This window comes from Mastigoproctus giganteus, unplaced genomic scaffold (assembly GCF_048544385.1).
Source record: "Mastigoproctus giganteus isolate SK-2022 unplaced genomic scaffold, ASM4854438v1 scaffold_15, whole genome shotgun sequence".
NCBI lineage: Eukaryota > Metazoa > Arthropoda > Arachnida > Uropygi > Thelyphonidae > Mastigoproctus > Mastigoproctus giganteus.
Window position 1 is genome coordinate 4,145,126 of NW_028328292.1, and position 27,218 is coordinate 4,172,343.

A 27,218-nucleotide genomic window follows, 5' to 3' on the forward strand; every position below is an offset into this window, starting at 1 on the left:
CCCAAATTATTCACTGTATGATTCCTTTCGCCCCAAAGGTGGTACTTCTGCATATGTCTGTTCCGATATTCTGTGTTAGAGAATTGGTAATTTAGAATCTCCTCTCTTCGATCTTCTGTGGCTTAAAATCTCTCTACCTCACTGTGTCAAATTCATCTGTTGTCTCTACCGTTCTTCCAATTTCATTAATCACTTGGAGCTCTTTGACTTCGTCTCTTTGCAACTTGACTTTCTCCAGTCCAACTTTCCTAACAGTGAGGTAATTTTCCTTGGTGATTTTAATGTTCACAACTCCAGCTGGCTTCTGTTTTCTAGTCACACTGACCCAACTGGTCAAGATGTTGAGGGTTTTTTTGCAATTACTAATGACCTTGCACAGATTGTCCATTAACCTACAAGAATACCGGATAATGCTAACCATTCAGCGAACATGCTTGATCTTTTTCTGACAAACAACCCTTCTAAGTACATGGTCGAAGTGAGTGGTCCTTTAGACACCTCAGATCACAACTTGGTTATTGTCTCTTCTCCAATGAAGCCTTTATCTCATGGCTATTCTCAGCTTTGTGTTGTGTTGTGTGGCATTACAAGAATGCAAAATGGAATGACATGCAAAATTTCTTTTCTTCTTTTTCTTGGTTGGACTACTGTTTCAAAACTTCTGATGTCAATGTTTGCTCAGATCGAGTCAGTGAAATTATTCTTGTAGGAATGGAATCCTTTATCCCACACTCCACTCTAAAATCATGTCCTTTATCTAAACCTCAGTTTTCCAATAAATGTGCTAAGGCTGTTCAAGAGAAGAACGTTGCATATTGTAATTGGCTTGTTTCCAATTCTTCAGTTTCATTTTCTGCTTGCAACAATTGAAAAGCAGTTATTAATCAGTCTAAACTACATTTTGAACAGCCTAAGAGTAGAAAACTTGCTTCTTGCCCTAATGGTAGCCGAGCATTGTTGTCTCTTGCCAAAGCTATTGGCCGCAACTTTTGCCCATCTCCACTCCCACCTCTATCAAAACCAGATCGTTCTGTAATCACTTCAGCGAAGGATAAAGCTGACCTGCTAGCATCCCATTTTTCTTCCAACTCATGTATTAATGATCTTGGTAAAACACCTCCCACCATTCCCAATACACTCCATTCAATACCTCCTGTGGTCTTCCGTCAAAAGGATGTTAGAAGGATTTTGACAAATCTTGATGCTAAGAAAGCAAATACAAGTGGTATTTCTCCATTTATTCTCAAAGCCTGTGCTCCTGAACTTACTCTTATACTTTGCTGTCTTTTTTCGCTTTCTTATTCCAAAGGTGTTTTTCCTTCGGCTTAGAAATTTGCTCATATCCAGCCAGTTCCTAAAAAGGGCGACAAATCCCTCCCACTGAATTATTGTCCCATTGCAATTACTTCTACTCTTTCTAAAGTAATGGAGAAATCAATTAACCGCCAACTCTTAAACTACCTAGACACCTTCCGTCTGCTCAACGATTGCCAGTATGGATTCCGTCAGTGTCGATCTGCTGGTGATATTCTGGCTTGTTACCCATTTAATGACTAATTCAATGGAAAGGTTTGGTGAAACACAAGTAGTTGCTCTTGACATCTGAAAGGGTTTTGATCGTGTTTGGCATAAAGGTCTTCTAAACAAGTTTTCATCTTATGGTTTGCCAACTGTTTTTAGTAATTGGTTATCCATTTTTTTTCTCTGATCGCTCACTGAGGGTGATGGTATATGGCTCTCTGTCTTCTAACTTCTCCACTAATGCCAGTGTCCCCCAAGGTTCAGTTCTTCCCCACTCTTTTCCTCTTGTATATTAATGACCTCCTTCCATTGACTGGAAATCCTATCCATAGTTTTGCCGATGATAGCACATTGCATTCCACTTTCCATTTTGAAAACCCTTGCCATGCTCAATCAGCTTCAACTTCTCGAATATCCGATACTAATTCCTTAAATGCCGATCTCCAGGTAATTCTCCAGCAAGGCAAAGACAACTTAGTTGATTTCAGTCTTTCTAAAACTCAGTCCTGTCTTATATCTTGCAAAAATTATTCTTCTGCTCCTATGCTTATCTTTGGTGACACTCTGATTTCTGAGCAAAATGAAATATCTCTTTTGGGGATTACCCTGACTTCTAATCTCTCTTGGCACAAGCATATTAGAAATATTGCTTCCTCTGCACCTAAAAAACTTGGTTTTCTCTTTCGCTCTTGGCGTTACTTTTCTTCCAAACAGCTATTCGTTCTGCACAAATCGCAAATCCGCCCTACCATGGAATATTGTTCCCACCTCTCGGGTGGTGCCCCAAAACCTCTCTCATGCTTCTAGATTCCATTCAGAAGAGGGCAGTTAAGTTAATTTAATTAATTAATTAAATAATAGTTAAACTGTCGGAGACTTGTCTCTGACAGAGTCTCTCCCCTCTCTGTCCCATAGATTTACTGTTTCTGCTGCATGCCTTTACTACAGATATTTCCATGGGCACTGTTCTTCTTAATTGGCTTCTATAACTCTCACTTTCTCTTTCAAAACAGTCCGAACACGTGCTGCCACCAGCCTATGTCCATTTACTGCCCAACTTCAAACTCACAGAACCAACTTTTCATCGTCCTCGTTTATTCATTCAACTGCCAATTCCTGGAACAACCTTCCTTCATATGTATTTCCTGAAAATTACAGTCTACAGAAGTTCAAGTCTAATGTCAACAAATATCTTCTTTAGTCTTCTCAGCCTCCAGCCCAAGCACTTTACTAAGTACTATAGGTTCCAATACCTCGTGTTTTGGATTTTCATAAAAAATAAAATAAAATAAAAAAAATACTCCTAGCATTGGTGTACATCCAAGTATAAATGCACCTGTTTCTACTCTTAGTTACCCTATCACAGCCCATGTATTTATTTGTTCCACTGTGACTCCCAGCAGTCCTGGAAATCTCCATTTCCTTGCTTTCAAGGCTGGAATAGGCAAAAGTGATTCTTGTACTGCTTCTATTAGAATGAGCAGTACAAGAATCACTTTTGCCTATTCCTGTGGCCACTGTTAACCTTTTTGTCTGTGTATCCCCCCCCCCAAGCTAGCAGTTTTCCAACTCATCTAACACTGCCTGGAAATCATCAGCAAATATTCTTGCAAATTAAGTTATGCTGATAAAAAACTAAAAATTAAGAGAAAACTAAATTAATTTAGCAATAAATTTTTTATTTTTTATTTCATTTCTTATTCACCTTGTTTTAACACCAGACTGTTAGGATGTAAGGTTTGTTTTTTAAAACCATGCTAATTTAATTGTCAGAATCTTTTGAAGCATTAAAGCATTGCAGAAAAACACTCTTATTATAAAAATGACAGTAAAATAATAGTACATGTATTATGCTTTCATTGTCATTCTTTAACTTTCAACAGATATACACTAATGGTAATTATCCTCAGTGAACATCTCAAATTATTATTGTAGCTTGTAAGCTCTCATCATGCCGCAAGATGGGCCTGGAAATAAACCATCCAAGAACAAAAGAATAAAAAATTTGGCACGTGTACTAAGTCATGGAGACACTGAATTACAGTTACCATACAATCGAGTAGATGATGGAGAAACTATATTGCCTGCACCTTTTAGGTAAGGAAATTAATTTTTTAATATAGGAATTTTTTTTTTATAAATTACAAAAAATAATATACACAGTATGTGTATTCTTTCTTGGGGTCTGGTATAATTCTAATGATTACTTTTAAGTATTTAATATAGCATTAGAAATAAATTCAATAATTTGAGGACTATCGTTTCCTCTGTATTATGTCAATGATTCAGCAGGTTTTTGACCGATGTTTTACATTTGGTGGGGGGGGGAAACAAACCAAAAAAATATTTAGACTTGCACACTAGGAGACTTATTTGTTTTGTGTTGGTTACTGATGGTCCTTAGTGTAAGCTTGATAATTTGTGTGTTATGTCTGTAGAAGTGTGTGTTTGCTGGCTGATTTGAAAGGTTTGCAAGTTGAAAAACTCAGAATAACTTGGAGAATTCTGTACTAGGGATCCCAAAATTAAAGGTGCTCCAGGTTGAGAAAAAGTTTAGGTGTTATTGATATATGCAGATGTGAAATTTTCCTTGCTCTGTAAGCTGGTGGCAAGGAAGGTTCAGGTCGTACTGTTAATGATATATAGGGTGTTTTCTTCTTTATAAAACAATTGCAGTGAGATAACATTTTTTAATATTGTAGTCAGGTTTTTAGTTATTGTTACTGTTAGTCATTAAACAGTACAAAACTGAATGTTATGTACCATTTAAAGTTTGTTTTATATAGGCATACACTGGTGTGCAAAACTCTATTGCCTGCACCTTTTAGGTAACAAAATGAATTTTTTAATATAGGAATTTTTTTTTATAAATTACAAAAAATAATATAAAAAAATAGTGTCAGTGTAGCTTCTCATAGGAGTGGCCTGTATATGGGAAAGGCATACGAAAGGAACCTTGTGAGGTACAGAAATGATGAAGGAAACATCACTGACACAACAATAGAAACAAAAATGTACAGAGGGACTTTAATCAAAAATGGCAACATAGCACTGGCTGCCATGATACAGATGCATTGCTGCTAAAGATGGAACAAAGGGAAGAGGTGGTCTTCAATAGGAGATATGGCCACCCCTAATGTCGATGCAGGCTTTGCACTGCAAGGAAGGTTCAGTTTGTACTGTTAATGATATACAGTCAGTCCTCGTATAACACGTGTTTACACTAATTCGATCATACATGATTTATAAATAGTCGAACGATATCGTATATAACACAAACCAAATTCGCTTATGCATGATTCGCCTTTGTGTTGTCAAGAAATGACAGTCGAATGCGGAATCACCCCAACTGAATGCAACAAGATAGGAATGAAGAGAAGATTCTGAAAATGTATTTATTTATGTTTTTTATATCAGTGAAGGGGAAACACATTTCACCATAATAACATAAAAACCCACCCAATTTCAGCTATTGGTATTATCGTAAATGCAATTAGATAGAGTTTACTAATAGTTTATAACAGATTCCACTAGCAGAAACGCAACTGGAAATTGTTTTATGGTAGTAACCCCCAGAAATGTGCTTTAGTAAAATGTGAGCTAGTGAGGTTTTCATAGTGTCTCTGCCTTTACAGTGTTTATTCAGTTGCTACATACGCACAGCTTTGTTTATGTGTATCAAGTGTGCTCCCTCATTTTATAATTGTGCTTTATTCCCTAAAAATGAGTAAAATACTTAAAAGGTGTGAAAAGGAAGCATCTTGGTGAAGACACTACAGATTCAGAGAGAAAAAGAAAGGCTGCCGTAGCAGAGTGGTCATGTGCGCTGGTGCATAAGTATACGTGCCTTGAGTGACTGGGGTTCAAGCTCGTGACTGCTGAGTATGGTGCTGTTTCTTGTATTCTGTCTATCTTGTGAACTCCTCTGACCGTTTGGTTCTCCCACAGTATAAACAGAAAATTTATTATTTTTTAAAAGCAATATCAATAAACAGAGGCGGACTGGATCAAAAATTCTTATCCTGGAAAATTTGTAGTCGTCTCATACTAGTGTTTATAGCCAAAATCACGCTGGGCTCCGGCCCACCGGGGTTTCCCCGGTAAGGCTTATGGCCAGTCCACCTCTGTCGACAGAGAAAAAATATGAAATTGTGAAATGCTTTGAGCAAAATGAAAGACCATTTGATATTGTATGTGCTACAGGCCTAAATGAGGCAACGCCGAGAATTAGAAAGAATGCAGAGAAAATAAAAACAACTTTCATATCAGGAACAACTCAAAGTGTAATTAAAATCCATTAGATTAAGACAAAGAATTGGAAGAGATGGAACGGCTGTCATCTGTTTGGATAGAAAATCAAACAAAAAAACAAGTTTGCTTACAATAGAAGCAAAAGCATTAGCAATATTTTATTACTTAATAGTCGTAATAAAATACGTAAGTATCTTATTATGATAATTTATTGTGTTTGGTAATGTTTTGGTTACAAATGTATGTTCAATCTTGGGTGGTCGGCACCCAACCCTATTTTTTCCATAGGGCCTGTTGTTTATATTGCACGATATTGCATTGCATGAGGGTTTCTAGGAACACAACTATACGTGGACTGACTGTATAGGGTGTTTTCTTCTTTATAAAACAATTGCAGTGAGATAACATTTGTAATATTGTAGTCAGGTATATAGTTTTTAGTTATTGTTACTGTTAGTCATTAAACAGTACAAAACTGAATGTTATGTACTATTTAAAGTTTGTTTTATATAGTCATACACTGGTGTGCAAAATTTAAGGAGCAGTCAGATTTTCACCTGTAGCTTCTCGTAGGAGTGGCCTATATATGGGAAAAGCATACCAAAGGAACCTTGTGAGGTACAGAAATAATGAAGGAAACAACAGACACAACAACGGAAACAAAATGGTACAGAGGGACTTCATTCAAAAATGGCAACATAGCACTAGCTGCCACGATACAGATGCATCACTGCCAAAAATGGAACAAAGGAAAGAGGTGGTCTTCAATAGGAGATATGGCTACCCCTAATGTCGATGCAGGCTTTGCACTGCCTGTCCATGCTTAGAACAATGTTGTTAAGTTTTTGCAGTAACATCATCCATTCCTCTGTCAGCACCACCTTCAGCAGGTGAACATTTTCTGGTTGGTGTGGACATGCCGCTAGGTGTCTCCCCAGAGTGTCCCATATGTGTTCGATGGGATTTAGATTGAGGGAATGGGCAGGCCAATCCGTATGAGCAATGTCCTCACTTTCCAAAAGCATATCAACAGCTGCAGTGCAATGAGGTGTGGCGTTATCATCCATAGACACGAACTCAGGGCCAATGTGCACCTTGGAACAGATGCACATAGGGAAGGATTACCACAGTACAGTAGCATGCACTGGTTACAGTACTGCCTTCCAGTATCTGTAGTTGTGTATGTCCATCCAAGATAATGCCTCCCCAGACGAGAACACCTCGACTGCCATATCGATCCCTTTCAGTGATGTCTGCGGGGTGATACCATGTGCCAACCTCTCTCCAGATTAGCTGACGTTCAGAATCGCTGCTGAGACTGAATCTATTCTCATCAGTAAAGAGTACCTTAAGTAAAGATTTGTGGTTGTAACCTTTAGAAATAGTGTTGGTCCTTAAGGTTTTGCACACCAGTGTATATCTATGATATAAATTTGAACATAAAAATGTTTTGCTTTTTATACACGGTTTATAATTGATGATTAATATTTAATATCTCAGAAATACAGACTTCTGTTACATATGTTTATAATAACATTTTTCTTATTTTTATCCATAGAATATGTTCTGTGCAATTTTGAAATTGTATGTGTGTCCTTAAAATCGAATAATTACCATTGCTCAAATGATGCCAGGAAGCAAGCTTATACAGCACCAGCCAAAAAAAGTGAAAATGAAACTTCCCATTTCACCTATTCATTCCCTCCACTAGTTTGTCTAGGTCTTCTTTGATTTCATTTAAACTATCAGCTTCCACTACAATTGATGGAAATTTGTTCCAGCAATTAGCCACCTGCTGGCCAAAGGCAAACTTCTGCACATCCATTCTGCAACCGTCCTTTCTCAATTTGAATTTGTGCACTCTTGTGTGTAGTCTGAGCAAGAGGAAGAATCCCATCAGCATTGAGCTTGCTCAATCCGTTCAAAGCCTTAAACACCTCAGTCAGCTCACCTTGCAGGTGCCTAATCTCCACATGCTGCAATTTGCAGAACTGAAGCCTTTCTTATTAAGAGCACCACTTTTTCCCCCTCACCAATGTAGTTGCCCTTCATTGTAACATAAGTTCATTGCTCTAGATGGTCATCAGTCATCCCTGGTGACATTTTAAAATGGCATCTAGACTGGAAATTTGATTCCATGTAGAGCATTATAGAGTTGTTTAGTTTTTGTGGATAAAGCACACTTCATTTGTGGAAAATTAATCAACAAAACGCTGAAGTTTTTGGGAAACATCAGTATCATGTCATAAATGGGTAAACTGTATAGTGTGTGTGATACTATCAAATCATTGATGTTTAATGCAGTGTCAGGTCAGTTACATCAAATAGAGGAAGAGGTGCATACAGTCTGAATTGACAAATTTTTACAGAATAACAGGAATGCAACACTACATGAGATTGCTTGCCAACTGGAGATGTCATATTGAGTTGTGCACAATATTTATTGACTTAGCCTTCATCCAGTAGGGCTTTGCAGTATTAACTGAAAACATAAGAATGCATGAAGGAAATAACTTGCTATATAACATCAGTGGTGTACTACTTCACATCAGAAACGAAATCAGCTTCAGTGCAGTGGCAATGTACTACCTTGTTGCAAAAAAAAAAAAAAAAAAAAAATTTTTTAAGTTGTTGATTGGAAGAGGTGCTACATGATTATTCATTATATGAGAAAGAACTAATAATGTCACACTAATATATCATGTGATAAATTATATTTTATTGAAATTTTGCAATTAAATTAAAAACACCTCAGTACTAACATTTTAAACAAAATTTGGTGATATTTTGGGAATATACAGTGCCCCTATTGTCAGGCCTAATGGAGTTACTCCTGTCTGCATTTGTAAGTGCATGAACTGTGTACTTCCTTGCAACTCTGGTATGATTGTGTACCAGCCTGTAAATTCTCCCTTAATATCTCTGGGAATACTGGCACTATCTACCTGAAACTGTACTGCACACTGAGCTGAACATTTGGACTCCTTGCCAGTATACACAGATGGTTCAAAGTCAGAACCGTCTGTGGGATCTGCCATTACCTTTCCAGACACTACGATATCTGAGCAACATCCCTGTGAATGTGGTATATTTACTGTAGAGGTCTATGGTATAGAGCTACCCTTGGATCACGTAGAAACCTACCACCACTGTGTATTGTATTATACTGATTCTGTTGGCTTATTGCAGGCTCTATCATTGATAAGGTACAACCTCATCCTGTTCCATCTTAGATACAGAATAGACTAAATTGCATTTTGGAATCAGATTTCTTCATTCACTTCTGCTGGATCCTCAACTAAATTGGGATCAGGGCAAATCTTCATCGGGAGAAGGGGGAAATGATTTTGCCCTTCTCCCGATGAATGAGGTTACTTGTGACAAATAATATATAATATGCTAAATTCCCAATGGCAAGATTTGTGGCATGGACAGACTACCAACAAACTTTATTAGATTATGCCTGTGATTGAAATATGGCAGTCCAGTCTGTGCAGAAATCAGAGGAAGGTGTTCCTGCTTGTATCCACATAAGATACAGGAAACTCACATATTCCTTTCTGTTGGGGGCTGATGGCCCTCCTGTGTGAGTTCTGACACCATTTTAACTGAACAACATATCATACTGGACTCTGGTAATTTTACCAGTAAACAAAAACAATGTGTTACCACTTTTACCTATCTGACTGAACTTTCTACATCAGTCAAATTTTATCAGATAATGACCATTTGTCAGCTCTTTGGAAATTTATAAAATTATTAGCTTATACATTGGGTGGACAGAAATCATGAGATACCTACCTAGTGACGGGTATGCCCATCTTTCACCCGGATAAGGGCAGTCATCTGGCCAGGAAACAGCCCAGACCTGAATCCTATAGACAACTGTTGGCATGGTGTGGAATCTGCAGTTGCCAGAAAGAAACCGAAGACACTTCGTGAACTTCGGGAAGTCATAATTCGTGTTTGGAACCACAAACTATCAGTTGATTATCTTCAGAAATTGATCTTGTCAGTGCCTCAATGGTGTGCTACTGTCATCAGGGCCAGAGGCAGTTCAACTAAATATTAGTTTGCACCTGGTGAACTTTTCATTTTGTTTTCCATTTAAAATGATAAACTGAAGCAAATTGAGGGCTTCTGATAACATTTTCAGCCATAATTGTCGTGTTTACCAAAACTGTTGTATGAAGGTTGCAAATGCTCGTTTTGTAATATTTTGAGAGCACCTGTCAAATATTACTTATCTTTGCCTTAATTATTAATAAATATCTTTTGTTTATATTTCTATTTGTGACGTAGTCATTAATGTAACATACCATTGTGAAAAAGGGTTAGAAATGTGAAATTCCTAGGTGATGCACTTTCTTTGAACACCAGTGTATATTTATTTATTGTTATTCTTGTATATTTTTATTATCTACTTTTAAAAATATACTGAAATCGTATTATACTTTATTATCAGATATTGGTGCAGTATAACCTTAGTTGCTAATGCACTGTTAAAAACACCAAATCAACTAAATTCTGCTTATGTGTATAAATAGTTAAAAATATTTTAAAAATAATTATATTAGATATTATTATTCACTTCCATTTTTTTAAAATTTGGCACACCACAAAGCACACAATTTGAAAAATTGGCGAATACTGTTAGTAATAGAAATAGTATTTGCCCTATAGTGTAAGGAAGCCACAGGCTTTTGTTGCAATGGCAAAAAAAAAAAAAAACCTAAGTAGATAAGAAATATAAAAATTATATGCTTCACTGCCCTCACAGATAACTATCCAGTTGACCTTTCAATTTATTCAAATTGTTAGCCTTAACTATGTGCGAGGGGAACTTGTTCCAACAATCAATGACTTGCTGGCTGTAAGAAAATACAATCTAATCTAAACCTTAACCCCTATAATTTGAATTTATGGCCCCTAGTTCTGGAATTTTTTAACAGTGAAATTCAAACCTTCATTCATTTTACTAATCCCTCTCAGAGCATTTTAAACCTCAATCAGGTCACCTCTGAGGTGTCTGGTTGCCAAGCTCTAGCGTACATAATCAGTCTTCCTCATATGTCTTCCTTATTTCAAGAAGATCAATGTCTTTTTTTTAGATGTGGTCTTAAAATTACCTTGTATAGTAAGATTATGATCTCCCTATCTTTACAAGATTATGTTCGATAAATCATTGACAGGACACCACAGGCTTTCCTGGCTGCCTGTTTACACTGCTCAGAAAACTTCATCTGAATAATGTAAACAAGCAATATTCATCTGAACACTGTAAAAGCATATAATTTCATATCTTCCCATATTGTAACTACCAGATCCTTTTCCTCCTCCACTGATTTTTATTCAATGCCACCAAGTGTATAATTTATTTGGGGGTTGCTGTTACCCAAGTATTTTAATACTGCTAAACTTTGTGTTTAGCAGCATTAAAATATAGCTGCTACTTCTCTGACCATCCTTGAAGTCTGTTCAGGTCATCCTGAAGGAGTGTTGCATGGCACTAATCATTAACAACTCTTCCAACTTTGTCATCTGAAAATTTTGACATGTCTTCTTTCCCTTTGTCAATGTCCTTTTTGAAAATGAGAAACAACAGTGGTCTAAAAACCGATCCTTGAGGGACCCCTCTTCTGATGTTACACTAATTTGAAGAATATCCATTAATCTCAACCTTCTGCCCTGCAGCCACCTAGCAATCCATCAGTAATTCCAACCTGTTCAAGCTTATACGGTAACCTCTCATGAGGGACAGAGTGAAATGTTTTGCTAAAATCCAAATAAACTGTGCCGAAATTGTTCTTTAAATCCAGCTCATGAGTAACTGTGTCAAAATAGCCTACTAAGTTAGTTAAACATTATTTTTCCCTTACAAAGCCATGTTGTGTGTGTCCTTCAGAATGCCATATCTATCTAAATGTCCTTGGATTGCACTCTTAATCATTCCCTCTAAGATTTTTCTTACCACAGAAGTCACACTAACCGGTCTGTAGTTATCAACTTCACCCTTGGAACTGTTTTTATGCATTGGTGATACATTGGCACTTCTCTAATCCAATGGAATTTCCATGAGTCCAAAGATGCCCTCATAACTAATCTCAATGGTTCAATACAGTCTCTCGCACTCCCTCACAACTACCAGTATATGCCATCAACTCTGGAAGCCTTACTTGCCTTTATGCTCAAATTTTTCTAATAATCAGTCATCTGCAATTACGACATCACTAATTTCATATGGCTCAGCCTCACTTGCACAGTCTCTTCTCAGCATGAAGGGTCTTTTGCCATTAAAGACTAATGTAAAGTACCTATTCAATTCATTTGCAACATCAGCTGCATTATCTACAAGTTTCTCCACACCCAGTGCAGACTGGTCCGATCTGATTAGCTTTCTTTGTTGTATTCACATACATGAAAAATTCCTCCTCCCCATTCTTTGCTCTTTTAGCCAATGCTTTGTCATACACAGCCTTGGCCTCCCTGACCTTATTTGTGTTAAAATTACAGATCAACTTGTACCTGTTGTAAGCTTCAGTACTTTTCATCACTCTGTAACTGTCCTGTGCTTTCTTCTCTATTTGACCAGCCAGCTCTGCAGTCATCCATTTCAGCATCCTCCTCCTGCAATATTTTCTTAAAGGTGTGTATGCATTCATGACTTCTGAGATTTTTGCTTTAAAAGTATTTTATAATTCAAATATATATTTGCTATCCCTCGGCAATCTGCCTAATTCACAGATGCCATATAGTGCCTTAAACCGTCAAAGTCCCCTCTTCTGATGTTAAAACCCATGTGTTTACTTTTAACTACTGCAACATCCATCTTCACCTTCCAGCTGATGATTTCATGATCACTTCCCTACAACATTCCACACAACAATCACAACACAAAACCATTCATACACACTAGGACACAAATGGCAACATGCGGTCATTAAGCGGGCGCCTTCGTAGCCAGGTGGGAAGGAGCAGCAGTGCATAGCACACGCTTCTTGATTAGACCGGGGTTCGAGCCCGTCACCACCAAATACGGAGGATGCGGAAAGGTCAGGAAATGACCACCGCATATCCCGGAGCAATATGGCCTTAGTTGCTAATGCTCCTAAAAACCAAAACAAAAACATGCGGTCATTAAGTTGAAATAGCAAAACCTACAAAAAAAAAACAGTGTCATCTCATTGTACACGTGCAAATCTCTTCTAAGAGTTATTTGCACTTCTTCAATGCTACAGATTGAAAAAGTGCAATCTTCTCTGAATCCAGGGATGTTCTCATAATAAATCTGGGGTTAGATATGAAGATGTGGACTTCTGGAGCTGCTGCAAACATAAGTTTTCTTTGAAATTTTTTGTATTTTTGATTAGTTAACATATTAATTAGTGCTTTACAAATAGATTAAATGGACTTAGTAGTGTTCATTAGCTTATTTTAAATTTAGCTAGTGATTTTGTAAGTTAAAACTCGCTACTCATACCGCTATTGTATCGGTGTTTTGGCAGCAATATTGTAACGTAAGCATTAGCGCAGAAGAAGAAGAGTAGGGTTTTAATTGTAATAAATAAGTATTTTGAAGGTTTTAATCACTTTTTGGGCATATATCTTATGAATTTAGCTAAGGATATAACTAATTTAGCATTGTAATCGTTACAGTATAGCGTAACTTGATAGCGTATATCTCGAACTTGATAGCGTATATCTCAAACTTGATAGCTAAGGTAAAACTCTGTAGCAGAATACGTATTACTGCATTAGCTTAGTATAGTATTGTATAGTTTTGTATAGTATAGTAAATTAATCAATTAACTTTATTAACCTTATTAAATTTCATTGTTAATTAATTACTTCATATTTAAACAGAAATCATGCCCCAGACTAGAGCAGCAAAGCAACGTGCACAAAGTAGCGAGAGTGCTGTGGCTTGGCGGAGGACATAAGGGGGTGATTCTACAACGCATCAGTCTTAAGAAAATGTGCAACTTGTGAAATGTTTGCAGATCTTTCTGTACATGATCTAGCCAAGGAGGATGTTTGTGTGTGCTAAGTGCACATAGTGTCAAGAAATTAGGTGCCAACTCAGTATTCCCATGGACATCTATGAGAGTTTGACAAGTAGGGTAGATACCCTCAAAGGAATTGAAATGGGGGCCCACAAAATTTCAGCTGCTCAACTCAATGCCAGGGCTCACTCTTGTGCATCAGACAACACAGTAGCAACCTTCAGGGCAGAATGCGCTGGTCCTACAGGAGCTAGTTATTGTCGGTGACTGTTGTCAGGGGGACAGGAGATATATATTATGCAAAACGGATAGATGGAATTGGACCAGAGTTGGTCTGCCAGGAGCAAAAGTTTAACTTTGTAGAGCAGATATCATCTTTTAAGGTCACAAAGGGTGATATTGTTGTACACATTGCACTAATGACATTAAGAGTAAGAGAACTGTGGACTTACTTAACAAGTACAGGTCAATATTGAAAAAGTCGTGAGTTAGGGTTAAATTTGGAAGTGTCTGCAATCCTGCCCACCCATGATAGGAGGGAGTATATGATGAGAGCCTTGTGAATAAATTCTGCCCTAGGGGATTTGCAGACTAATATATTAACAGTGTCAGTGTGACACTGTGAGTAGACTGGGGTTCAAGCCCCTGACTGCTGAATACGGTCTATCTGCCAACCTGCACTGGACCAGCGTGGCAGATTATGGTCCGTTTCCCTCAGCATGAATTGTTGAGGAAGCTTCCATCCTGCAGTGGGTTGATAATAGCTGCACTTTACTTTTTTTTTTATATTAACAGTAGCCACATGCAGAGGTGAAAGTGATTCTTGCACTGCTTCTTGAATGAGCAGCAGCCTGGAAAGCATGGGGATTTTAAGGACTTCTGGAAGTCATGGAAGAAGTAAATGCAGTCAGTCCTCGTATAACACGTGTTTACACTACACGAATTCGATCATACACGATTTATAAATAGGGGAACGATATCTTATATAACACAAACCGAATTTGCTTATGCACGATTCGCCTTTGTGTTTACAAGAAATGGCAGTCGAACGCAGAATCACCCCAACCGAATGCAACTCGATAGGAATGAAGAGAAGATTCTGAAAATGTATTTGTGTTTTATATCAGTGAATGGGAAACACATTTCACCATAATAACGTAAAAACTAACACAATTCCAGCAATCGGTATAATCGCAAATGCAATTAGATCGAGTTTACTTCCAGTTTATAACAGATTCCACTAGCAGGAACGCAACTGGAAATTGTTTTTATTGTTTTATGGTAGTAACCCCTAGAAATGTGCTTTAGTAAAATGTGAGGTGTTAATAGTGTATCTCTGCCTTTACGGTGTTGTTTATTCAGTTGCTACATGCGCGCAGCTTTGTTTATGTGTATCAAGCGTGCCTCCTCGTTTTGTAATTGTGCTTTATTCCCTAAAAATGAGTAAAATACTTAAAAGGAGTGAAAAGAAAGCATCCTGGTGAAAACACTGCAGATTCAGAGAGAAAAAGAAAAGCAATATTGATAAACAAGTACAGGCTGCGTCAAAAATTCTTACCCGGGAAATTTAAAATGGTGGCCTCATACTATGGTTTATGGCCAAAATCACACTGGCCTCCGGCCCACCGGGGTTTCCCCGGTAAGGCTTATGGCCAGTCCGCCTCTGCCGATAGAGAAAAAATATGAAATTGTGAAACGCTTTGAGCGAAATGGAAGACCATGTGATATTAAACGTGCTACAGACCTAAATGAGGCAACGCCGAGAATTACAAAGAATGCAGAGAAAATAAAAACAACTTTTATAGCAGGAACAACTCAAAGTGTAATTAAAATCCATTAGATTAAGACACAAAGAATTGGAAGAGATGGAACGGCTGTCATCTGTTTGGTAGAAAATCAAACAAAAAACAAGTTTGCTTACGATAGAAGCAAAAGCATTGGCAACATTTTATTACGTAATAGTCGTAATAAAATAAGTATTTTATTCGTAAATTATAATTTATTATTATATTATAATTTATTATAATATAATAAATAATAAAATATAATAATAAATTATAATATTATTTTTATTACGTATTTTAATCGTTATAAAATACGTAAGTATTTTATTACGATTATTTATTGTGTTTGGTAATGTTCTGGTTACCAATGTGTGTTCAATCTTGGGTGGTCGGCACCTAACCCTATTTTTCCCATAGGGCCTGTTGTTTATATTGCACAATTTTGCATTGCACGAGGGTTTCTGGGAACAGAACTATCGTGCTATACGAGGACTGACTGTACATGGATTGAGTAAGAGCAGGTGCATGTATACTTGCATGTACACTGATGCTAGGAGTATAAAAAATAAATTTGATGAATTTGAGGTGCTGGTGAAGACATCAAAGGCTGATGTTGTTGTGATATCAGAGACATGGTGTCACACAGAGATAAGGAATGCAGAATTGGAATTTGGGGAGTACAATGTGTACAGAAAGGATAGCAGGGAGGAGGAATGATGCTGTTAGTTAAGAAACATATAAAATCTAAGGCAGGACATCCAGTTGACATGGGTAGACAGTACAGTGTTGAGTTAGTTTGGTGTGACATTAGCACTGGGAAAACCAAGTTGAGAGTAGTGTGTTATAGGCCTATTGACTCTGATGAGTACAATGAACAACTATACAGAGAAATAAGAGTGGGCCAGTAAATCAGATTGTCTTATAATGGGCAATTTTAACTTCCTAGATATAGATTGGAACTTGTGAGTTGGTCGCTAGCATGATTTATTGGATGATTGTTTTCTACTGCAGCATGTTCGAGAGGCAATCAGAGGGAGTAATACTCTTGATCTGATTATCAGAGGCACCTCCGTAGCCAGGTGGAAAGGAGCAGCAGTGCATAGCACACGCTTCTTGATTAGACCGGGGTTAGAGTCCATCACCACTAAATACGGAGGATGCGGAAAGGTCAGAGAATGACCACTGCATATCTCGGAGCAATATGCCTTAATTGCTAATGCTCCTAAAATCCACTTTCCACCCTGGCATGCTTATTTTCCAAATTGCGACTTCTCCCTTAAGATCTGGGAGAAGGCTACTACACCGCCATCTGTCTACCAGCAACTCTTTGCATCACATAGACAGCAGTATTCTGACTTTCTGCCAATCTACACAGATGGCTCAAAGTTAGAATGTCATGTGGGATCTGCTGTTGTGTTCCCTCACAAAACATTATCCTATAAGATCCCACAAGAAACTAGCATTTATACTGCAGAGTTGCATGCAATACAATCAGCCCTAGATTACATTAAAAATCGCGACATACTAGAGGTATGTGATTTATTGTGATTCATTGAGCGTATTACAGGCTCTAGTATCGGTGAGGTATAACCCTCATCCGATCCTGTCCAGGATCCGGAAGATTCTTTTTTCTCTCGTGGAATTAGAAATTGATATTCGCTTTTGCTGGATCCCAAGCCACATTGGGATCCGGGGAAATGAATTAGCTGATACCGCTGCCAAATCAACCATTTCCCTGGATAATCATTGCCTGTCAGTCCCCTATACAGACTACAGGCAAATAATACGTTCTAGTTTACTCTCCCAATGGCAAGATTCTTGGCACGGACAGGCCACAAATAAATTACATCGCATTAAGCCTGAAATTACACAATGGCAGTCCAGTCTACGCAGGGTCCGAAGAGAGGAAGTTGTTCTTGCTCGGCTCCGCATAGGTCATAGTCATCTAACCCATTCCTACTTGGCCGACCGGGCTAGCCGAGTGGGTAAAGTACCTGCCCGGCAACCCAAAGGTCGCGGGTTCGATTCCCGCCTCGGGCTTGGATCAAAGTACTGCAAAAACCTTGGGAGGTGCAATATGGCCACAGAAGCCGATGCGCCAACAACTACCAAATCAAAAAAAAAAAAAAAAAAAAAAAAGTTGATACAAGTTGATATGCAACCAAGTTACAAAGGAGGTTAGGCAGGCGAAGGCAGATTACGAGAAATCCTTCGCAAGGGATGCAAAGAAAAACAGCAAAGAGTTCTTTACTTATCTAAACTCTAGAAGGAAGGGGATGAATCAGATTGGTCCACTTGATATTGATGGGTCAACTGTTGATGACCCTGCTCAGGTAGCTAACAAACTAAATGAATATTTTGCATCGACATTCACACATGAGGAGTTATTCAGCGAGAGGAATGCCAGAGGTGTATTCAACTCTAGCAGTAAGCTACAGAATCTTGAAATAACTGGGAGTAAAGTGGAGGAGAAACTGTTGAAGATAAACACAAGAAAGGCACCTGGGGTGGATGGGATCTATCCAGTTATATTAAAGGAGGCAGCAAAGGAAGTAAGCAAACCCTTAGCCATAATTATGAGAGCTTCATTGGACTCAGGGGAGGTACCCATAGACTGGAAATGTGCAAATGTGACCCCAATTCACAAAGGAGGATCAAAGGCTGACACAAGTAATTATAGACCTGTGAGCTTAACTTCTGTTCCAGGAAAATTAATGGAGGCACTGGTTAAAGAAGCACTGCAGGATCATTTAGACAAGACTTCAGTTATAGCTCAGACACAGCATGGTTTTGTTAAGGGGAAGTCTTGCCTGACCAATTTGATTGGATATTATGATGCAGTCACAAAAGAACTGGATGCAGGGAATAGCTTTGATATTATATACTTGGATCTTAGAAAGGCTTTTGATACTGTTGCACATGGAAGACTGCTACACAAATTGGAGCAGTGTGACATTGGAGGCAAATTGCTGCTATGGATAAAGGGGTGGTTGAGGGGGAGAAGACAGAGAGTGGTAATCAATGGACACTGCTCATCGTGGACTAATGTTATTAGTGGAGTCCCTCAGGGCTCAGTGTTGGTTCCATTATTGTTTTCTGTATTTATAAATGATATTGATGATGGTATAGCAAGCTTAATGTCCAAGTTTGCAGACGATACAAAGGTTGGCAGGGTTGTCAAAGACACTACTGACACTATGCTGCTGCAACAGGATCTGGAAAGGTTGAGCAGATGGGCTGAGAGGTGGCAAATGAAGTTTAACATTGACAAATGTAAAGTACTACACATGGGAAACAGCAACCCCAGAGCAACGTATCAACTCTGTGGTACTACACTGACAGTGGTAGAGAATGAAAGGGACTTGGGTGTGGTTGTGCAGGCAGATATGAAGTTCTCTGAGCAGTGCAGACGGGCTGCAAGAGTAGCTCATGGAGTATTGTCAATGATATACAGGAATTTTTCCAGCAGGGATAAGGAGGTGATTATTCCCTTGTATAAGGCAATGGTCAGGCCACACCTAGAGTACTGTATACAGGTCTGGAGGCCTCATTTCAAGAAGGATGTAGAGCTGCTGGAACGAGTACAGAGAAGGGCAACAAGATTAGTGAATGGAACAAAGGGGTGCTCTTACGAAGAAAGGCTTAAGTTTTGGAAATTACAGTGTCTGGAGACTAGGCACCAGCGAGGTGATCTGATAGAGGTGTATAAAGCCTTGAATGGTTTGAGCATGCTCAATGCTGATGGGATTCTTCCTCTAGCTCAGAATAATCACCTGAGAGGGCATAAATTCAAATTGAGGAAAGACAGATGTAGGATAGACGTGCGGAAATTTGCCTTTAGCCAGCGGGTGGTTGGTTGGTGGAACAGACTTCCATCCCTTGTAGTGGAGGTTGATAGCCTAAATAAGTTTAAGGCTCAGCTGGACAGGTATTTTGAACGAACAGAGGGGTGAAGTGGAAGTGGGGTTTTTTTTTTTTTTTTTTTTGGCTGATGCTGCATAAGCTTGCTTTCTTGCATCAAATGCCTCTACTAATGCTAATGCTAATGATCAGGAGATGCAGATGCCTATGGTAGATATAAGATAGTCTCTAAACTCTTGAAGGAAGAGGATTAATCAGATTGGTCCACTTGACATCGACTGTTCGTTTGTTGATGAACCTGTTGAGGTAGCTGACAAACTGAATGAGTATTTTGCATCTACATTCACATATGATGAAGTCTGTAGGGAAGTGGAGGCCAGAAGCTTATCAAACTCTGGCTGGGAACTAAATGACTTTGTAACTACTGAGAGCAAAGTGGAGGAGAAATTGTTGAAATTGAACATAATAAAGGCACCTGGGGTAGATGAGATCTATCCAGTTATATTAAAGGAAGTAAGCAAACTGTAAGCCATAATTATGAAAGCTTCCTTGGACTCAGGAGAGGTCACCATGGACTGAGATGTGCAAATGTGCCCCCAATTCACAAAGGGGGATCAAGGGGTGATAGGAGTAATTACAAACCTGTTAGTTTAACTTCTGTTCTAGGGAAAATAATGGAATCACTGGTTAAAGAAGTAGTGCAGGATCATCTAGACAAGGCTGCAGTTATAGTTCAGATACAGCATGGGATTGTTAAGGGAAAATCTTGTCTGACAAAATTGATTGGATACTATGATGTAGTCACGAATTGGATGCAAAAATAATTTTGATATCATATACTTGGATTATAGGAAAGCTTTTGATACTGTTGCACATGGAAGGCTACTGTATAAATTGAAGTAGTATGGCATTAAAGGCAAGTTGCTACAATGGATAAAAGGATGATTGAGTGGGAGAAAACAGAGTGGTAATCAGTGGATGGTGTTCTTGAACTAATGTTATTAGTGGAGTTCCCCACAGTTCGGTGTTGGACCCATTGTTGTTTTCTGTATTTAATATTCTGTATTTTGCTTAAAGACGTAACTGCTGTCAAGGGTAGAGGGAAGTGCCATTGCTTTTGTAAACATGACTGCAATGGTCTTAGACAGTTTTTAAATACTGTGAAATGGGAGAAACTGATGAGTTAACAATAGCAAATTCCAAATGGGAAGCATACAGGAGTCAATTGTAGAAGCTGTCAGGCTTTTTATACCAACTAAGAAATACTGTTCAAATCTTGCACCTAAATGGATGAACTGATGACTTGTAGCAGCGAAGAAAAATGCGTGGGATGCATATAAATGATTAGGTGATACAATGCATACAATAGATGTAAACTGGTCTGCAATTAATTCACCAAGGAGGTGGGACAATCTAAGGCAGAGTACGAGAAGTCTTTCAAAGAACAGCAACAAGATTGGTGAGAGGAACAAAGCAGGCCTCTTACCAAGTAAAGCTCAAGTTCTGCAAATTGCAGAGTCTGGAGACTAGGCACCTGCGAGGTGATCTGATTGAGATGTATAAGGCCTTGAATGGGTTGAGCAGGCTCAATTCTGATGGAATTTTTCCTCTTGCTCAGATTACGAACCTGAAGAGACATAAATTCAAACAGCCGACCAGGCTAGCCAGGTGGGCCAAGTGCCTGCCTGCCAACCCAAAGGTCGCGGGTTCGATTCCCGCCTCGGGCTTGAATCAGAGCAAAATGCAAAAACTTTGGGAGGTGCATTATGGCCACAGAAGCTGATGTGCCAACAACTAACAAAAAATAAACTAAAATAAATTCAAACCGAGGAAAAACAGTTCATCTGGTGAGTATGCACCTGGCACACCCAGGGTCCTGAGCTGGATATCATTGTTCTTCTCTTTCTTGACGATTCCCTTCTACTTTTGACTCTCTCTCAGGGTAACTTGAATTTTTTTTTTTTTTTGCCTGGTGGAGCATAAATCTTGGGCTTCCTTGCACCATATAGCTATTAATAATAGATGTGATGAAATTTGCCTTTAGCTGGTAGTTTATTGCTGGAACATACTTCCATCTGTCATTGTGGAAGTTGATAGCTTAAATAAATTCAGGGAGAAATTGGACAAACGTTTAGAGGGAATGGATATGTGAAATTTTTTTTTTTTTTTTTTTGGCTGATGCTACATAAGCTGATTTGCTTGCTTTCTTGCATCACATGTCTCTACTACTTATGTAAACACTAGAAGGAAGGGGTTGGATCACATTGATCCACTAGATATGAATGGCTTAAATGTAGATGATCTTGCTCAGATTGCTGACAAATGGAATAGGTATTTTGTTTATATATGGAATAGGTATTTCTGGGGATGCCAGAAGTATGTCAAATTCTAACAGGGAGATGATTGATTTTGAGATAACTGAGAGGAAAGTGGAAGAGAAATTGTTAAACATTAAAAAAAAGGCACTTAGGATATATCCAGTTGTGTTAAGGGAGACAGCAAAAGATGTAAGTAAACATTTAGCCATGACTATAAGAACATCCCTGGATTCAAGGGAAGTTACATGAGTAATTACAGGCCTGTTAGTTTGAATGTAATAATGCAATTTTATGGAAATCACAGTGAGTTTGTTGGGGTGGGGGTTGAATCCTACCTGACCTATCTGATTAGCAACCTATGACTCACTATCAAAAAAAAACTGGATGCAAGTAATAATTTTGGTATAGTATATTTAGATTTCAATAAAACCTTTGACACTGTTCTACATAAAAGACTGCTCTACAAATTAGCTCTGTGATAGTTACTGCTTTAAAGAGGTGACTGAGTAGGAAAAGACAGTGGTTATCAATGGACACTGCTCTTCTTGGAATAATCTTATTAGTGGAGGCCCCTAGGGTTCACTGTTGGCACATTGTTTTTTTCTGTATTTATTAGTGATATTAATAAAGGCATATCAAGCTTAATGTCTAACTTTGCAGATGATTCAAAAGTTGGCAGAGTGATTAATGACATAATCTGAGTATGCTATTGCAACAAGGTCTAGACAAATTAATCAGGCAGATGGGCAGAAACTTCTCACCACTTGGCAATTCAAGTTTAATATTGGAGTTTTTTTTTTTTTTTTTAATATTGAAGTTTTAATATTCATATACCAACTAAAATCTGTGTGACTTAGCACATTAACTTAATCTGAGGGACGTATGTTAATCTGCATAATGTATCTGAGTGTGGCTCCACACTGTGTGGTACCATACTTTGGGTAGTGGGGAATGAAAAAGACCTGGGGGTTAGCAATCAGACATGTAAGTTCTCCAAGCAGTGCAGCCTGTCTGCACTGCACTCCAAGCAGTGCAGACAGGCTGCTGGAACAGCTCATGGGGTTTTGTTAATGATATACAGGAATTTTGCCAGCATGGATAAGGAGGTGATTATCCTATTGTATTGAGGTACACTGGTCAGGCCACATCTTGAGGAATGCAATACAGGTCTAGGGGAGCGCACTTGTTTTAACAAGTACATGGATCTTTGGAATGGGTGCAGATAACAGCAACGAGGTTAGTGAGTCGAACAAATGAGTATTCTTACCAGGAAAAGCTTTAGTTCTGGAAACTGCAGCATGTGGAGACTAGACACCTGCGAGGAAATATGATTGACAGGTTTAAGGCTTTTAATGGATTGAGTAAGCTCAATGTAGATAAAATCCTTTCTCATTTTCAGACTATACATGCATGAGGGGTTGATAAATTCAAACCAAGGAAGGATAGTTGCAGGGAGGATGTGTGGAAATTTGCCTTCAGGTAGCAGGTGCTTGTTTAGTTTTAGTAGTAGGAAATGATGTAAGACAGCACACATCAATCAAAAAAAAAAAAAAACTTTTCACAGCAGCTGCATATTTCCTACAGTAATTTGTCTAGTTCTTATTTGGATGAGTTGGAAGTTTGCTTTAACAATCAACTACCTGTTGGCTGAAAGCAAACATCCTCATATCTGTCCTGCAAACATCCTTCTTCAGTTTGAGGCACCTCTGTAGCCAGGTGGGCAGGAGCAGCAGTGCGTAACACATGCTTCTTGATTATACTGGGATTAGAGCCCGTGACCACCAAATACGGAGGATGCGGAAAGGTCAGGGAATGACCACTGCATATCCCCGGAGCAATATGGCCTTAGTTGCTAATGCTCCTAAAAACCAAATAACAAAACACAAAAATCTTCAGTTTGAATTTATGCCCCTTCGTTTGTGTAGCCTGAGCAAGAGGGACGAATACCATAAGCATTGAGCTTGCTCAATCCATTCAAAACCATTAAACATCTCATCGCAGGTGCCTAACTGCAAATGCTGGAGTTTGTAGAGTTGAAGCCTTTCTTGGTAAGATCGCTGTTTTGTTTCTTTCACCATTCTCATTGCCCTACTCTGCACTTGTTCCAGCAGATCTGCATCCTTCCTAAAATGAGGCCTCCCAACCTGTATGTAGTACTCCAGATCCAGTCTAACCACTGCTTTGTTCAGTGGAATAATCACTTCTTTATCCCTGTTACAGTTTCTGAATGTAATTGACAAAATTCCATGAACTGTCCTGGCAGCCTGCCTACACTGCTGAAGGAACCTCATATCTGACTGCAAAATTACCACCAGGTCTTTTTCATTTTCCATTACCCTGAGTGTGGTACCCCATAGCTGGTATGTTATTCTGGGATCACTGTTACCCAAATGCAGTATCTTGCATTTGTTATAGTGTTAAATTTCAACTGCCATATTTCTCAGTCCATCTGCATAATTTTTCTAGGTCTTGTTGAAGTAGCTTACCTTGATTACTGTCATTAACCACCCTACCAACCTTTGTATCATTTGCCAACTTATTAAGCCTGATATATCTTCATAAATATAATTAATAAATATAGAAAACAATAATGAGCCCAACAGTTGAACCCTTCGGAAATTCACTAATAACATTAGTCCATAAAGAGCAGAGTCTATTAATAACTACCCCTGCCTTCTCTCACTCAACCTCAACTATCTATTTATCCAGAACAGTAACTTGTCTATAGTGCCACACTACTCCAATTTCTACAGCAGTCTTTTAGGTGTAGTGTTATCGAAAGCTTTCTTGAAATCTAAGTAAATAATATCAAAAATATTTTTTCTTCATAGAGTTCCTCTGTTATTGCTTTGTAGTATCCATTCGGATTGGTCAGAAAAGATTGCACTATGACAAATCCATGCTGTGACTGAAATATAATTGCATTCCTGTTTAGCTGGTCCTGCATTATTTCTTTAACCAGTGACTCCATTATTGATGTGAAAACATCTGTAGTGGCACCTAACAACGGAATGTAATGAAAACGTGAGACAGAAATGATGCAAATGACGTCACATTCTAAATGATGGTATAGATGCATTTCCGTTACATCAGCACAATCATAAGCTAGTATGATTATGACATCAGAATTGTACTTCCTTATGATTGTGCCTATGTAATCTCATGCAGGAAGTGTGATTGTGATGTCATATTATTCTACAAATGGATTTCACTAACCTCTTCCAAACCATGGATGTTTTCACATGAAACATCTTTTGTGCATGCAGGGTACACATGATTTAATTTTTTTTCTCTGGAACAGATGTGTATTCTGTTCCAGTAATTACAGAACCTTACAGGTCTTTTAATTACTCGTCACCTTTTTGATCCATCTTTGTGAATTGCACATTTCTAGTCCATAGAGACTTCCCCTGAATCCAGAGATGCTTCCCTTCCACCTGCGTCTTCTTTTGTATGTTTAGTGTAATCAATTTCTGTGCCATTTTCCTCTAAGTTATCACAAAATCATTTAGCTCCCTGTTAAGAGTTTGATAACATCTGAGCCCTCTTTCCTAAAGAATTCCTCATCTGTGAATTTAGATGCAAAGTACCTATTCAGTTTGTCAGCAACCTGAGCAGAATTATCAACAGTTAAGCCATTCATATCTAGTGGACAAATGTTATGCAACTTCTTCCTTCTCCTGTTACTATAAGTGAAATGTTTGCTGCTTTCTATGAATCCTTTGCCAGAGACTTCATAATCATAGCATAATAACTCCTTTATGACTTGATTACAGACAGTTTATATGTATCATACCATAGGATTTTGTATCAGCATAACAATTTATATGCATCTCATGCATTTTTCTTCTATGCCACAAGTCTCACCTGTCACCTTTATCTGGCATCCATTTAGGTATAAGCCTTGAACAGTATTTCTTATTTGGTATGAAAATCTTAGGAGCCTCTATGATTACTTCCCTGAATGCCTCTCATTTAAAATTTACTGTTCGTAACATCATTAGTTGGTTCCACTGCATTGAATTGAAACACTGTTTGAACCCCATGTAACCATCCTTATGAAAGCAAAACTCCTCTCTTTACTCTTGACATTAATTAGGTCTTTATGTAAATCCCACATCAGTACACTGTGATCACTGCCACCTGTTGGGTCTTTTACCTACAAGTTCTTAATGCATCAGAATTACTGCTGATAATCTGATGGAGTATTGCTTCCTCTTTTTGCCTCTAACCTGATGTTGAAAACAGTTATCCAACTGAAAACAGTTTGTGTGGGTTACCTACTCACAAGTTCTAGTCAATATCTGGAAAGTTAAAATCCTCTATTATAAGACATTCTGATTTACTGGCCCACTTTATTTCTATGTGTAGTTGTTCATCACACTCCTCATAGTCATTAGGCTATAACACACCTACTTTCATTTTTATTCTCCTGTGCTTATGTCACACTAAACTGTTACATTGTACTTGTCACTCATGTCAACTGGATGCACTGCCTTAGATTTAACATGCTTAACTAAGAGCATACCCCCCTCCTGTCTGCCCTTTCTGTACTCATTGTACTCCCTTTATTCAAGTTCTGGATCCCTATGTCTGAGTGACACAGTCTCTGATATCCCTACAGTGTCTGCATTTGTTGATTAATCACTACTTCAAATTCATCTATAGTGGCACCTACAATGATTCATCAAATTTATATACTGTGTTCCTAGCATTAGTATACATGCAAGTATACATATGTTTGTTCTTTCTCTTAGTTACCATAACATAGCCCATGATTTATTTGTTTCATGATGACCTGTAGCGGAGATTGAAATCCTGACATCTTGTTTTCCAGGCTGTTCCGATAGAAGCAGTGCATGAATCACTTTCACCTCTGCATGCGGCCCTTGTTAAACTGTTAGTGTGTGTCCTCCTCAAGTTAACATTATTTCAAATCACTGATACTGCCTTGATAGCATCATCAAATATTCTTGCACCCGTTATGTTTAAGTGTATCCCATCCCTGTAAAAACATTCTCTCCTGTTAACAAGCACATACCACGCTGAGAAAAATTCTGTACCCTGAACTTTGCACAGTCTCTCCAGGGCCAAATTGATTGACAAGGCTCTAAACATATATTCTCTTCTATCGCGTCTGGGCAGAATTGCAGACACTGAAATTTAAATCCGAACTCCTGGCTTTTTCCACTGCCCTATACTTGTTAAGTAAGTTTTCAGATCTCCTGCTCTTAATATTATAGGTGTAAATGTGTAGTACGTACAACAGTATCACCTTTTGTGCACTTAAAGGATGTTGTGCGCTCTACTACATCTATTTTTGTCCCTGTTGGAACAACTCCATCTGTTGTAGAAGTGCATAATTTGAATAAATTCAAGGGAGAACCAGACAGACTGTTATTAGTTATGGTCAGGTGATATAGGAAGGATTGTTTTTTTTTTTTTTTTTTTTTTTTTTGGCTGATGCATGCTTTCTTGTT

General features: G+C 38.3%; 1 protein-coding gene across 2 annotated transcripts in view; it reads left to right on the forward strand.

Annotated features, from left to right (window-relative positions):
* Wdr37 (WD repeat domain 37) overlaps positions 1-27,218 on the forward strand; it is a 224,605-nt gene that overhangs the window by 41,910 nt on the left and 155,477 nt on the right. For both annotated transcript variants that reach the window (XM_090389395.1, XM_090389396.1), the window contains exon 2: positions 3,457-3,618. In XM_090389395.1, the coding sequence (XP_090245521.1) occupies positions 3,473-3,618 (146 nt within the window). In that variant the 5' untranslated portion in view covers positions 3,457-3,472. The remainder of the gene's footprint in view (positions 1-3,456; positions 3,619-27,218) is intronic.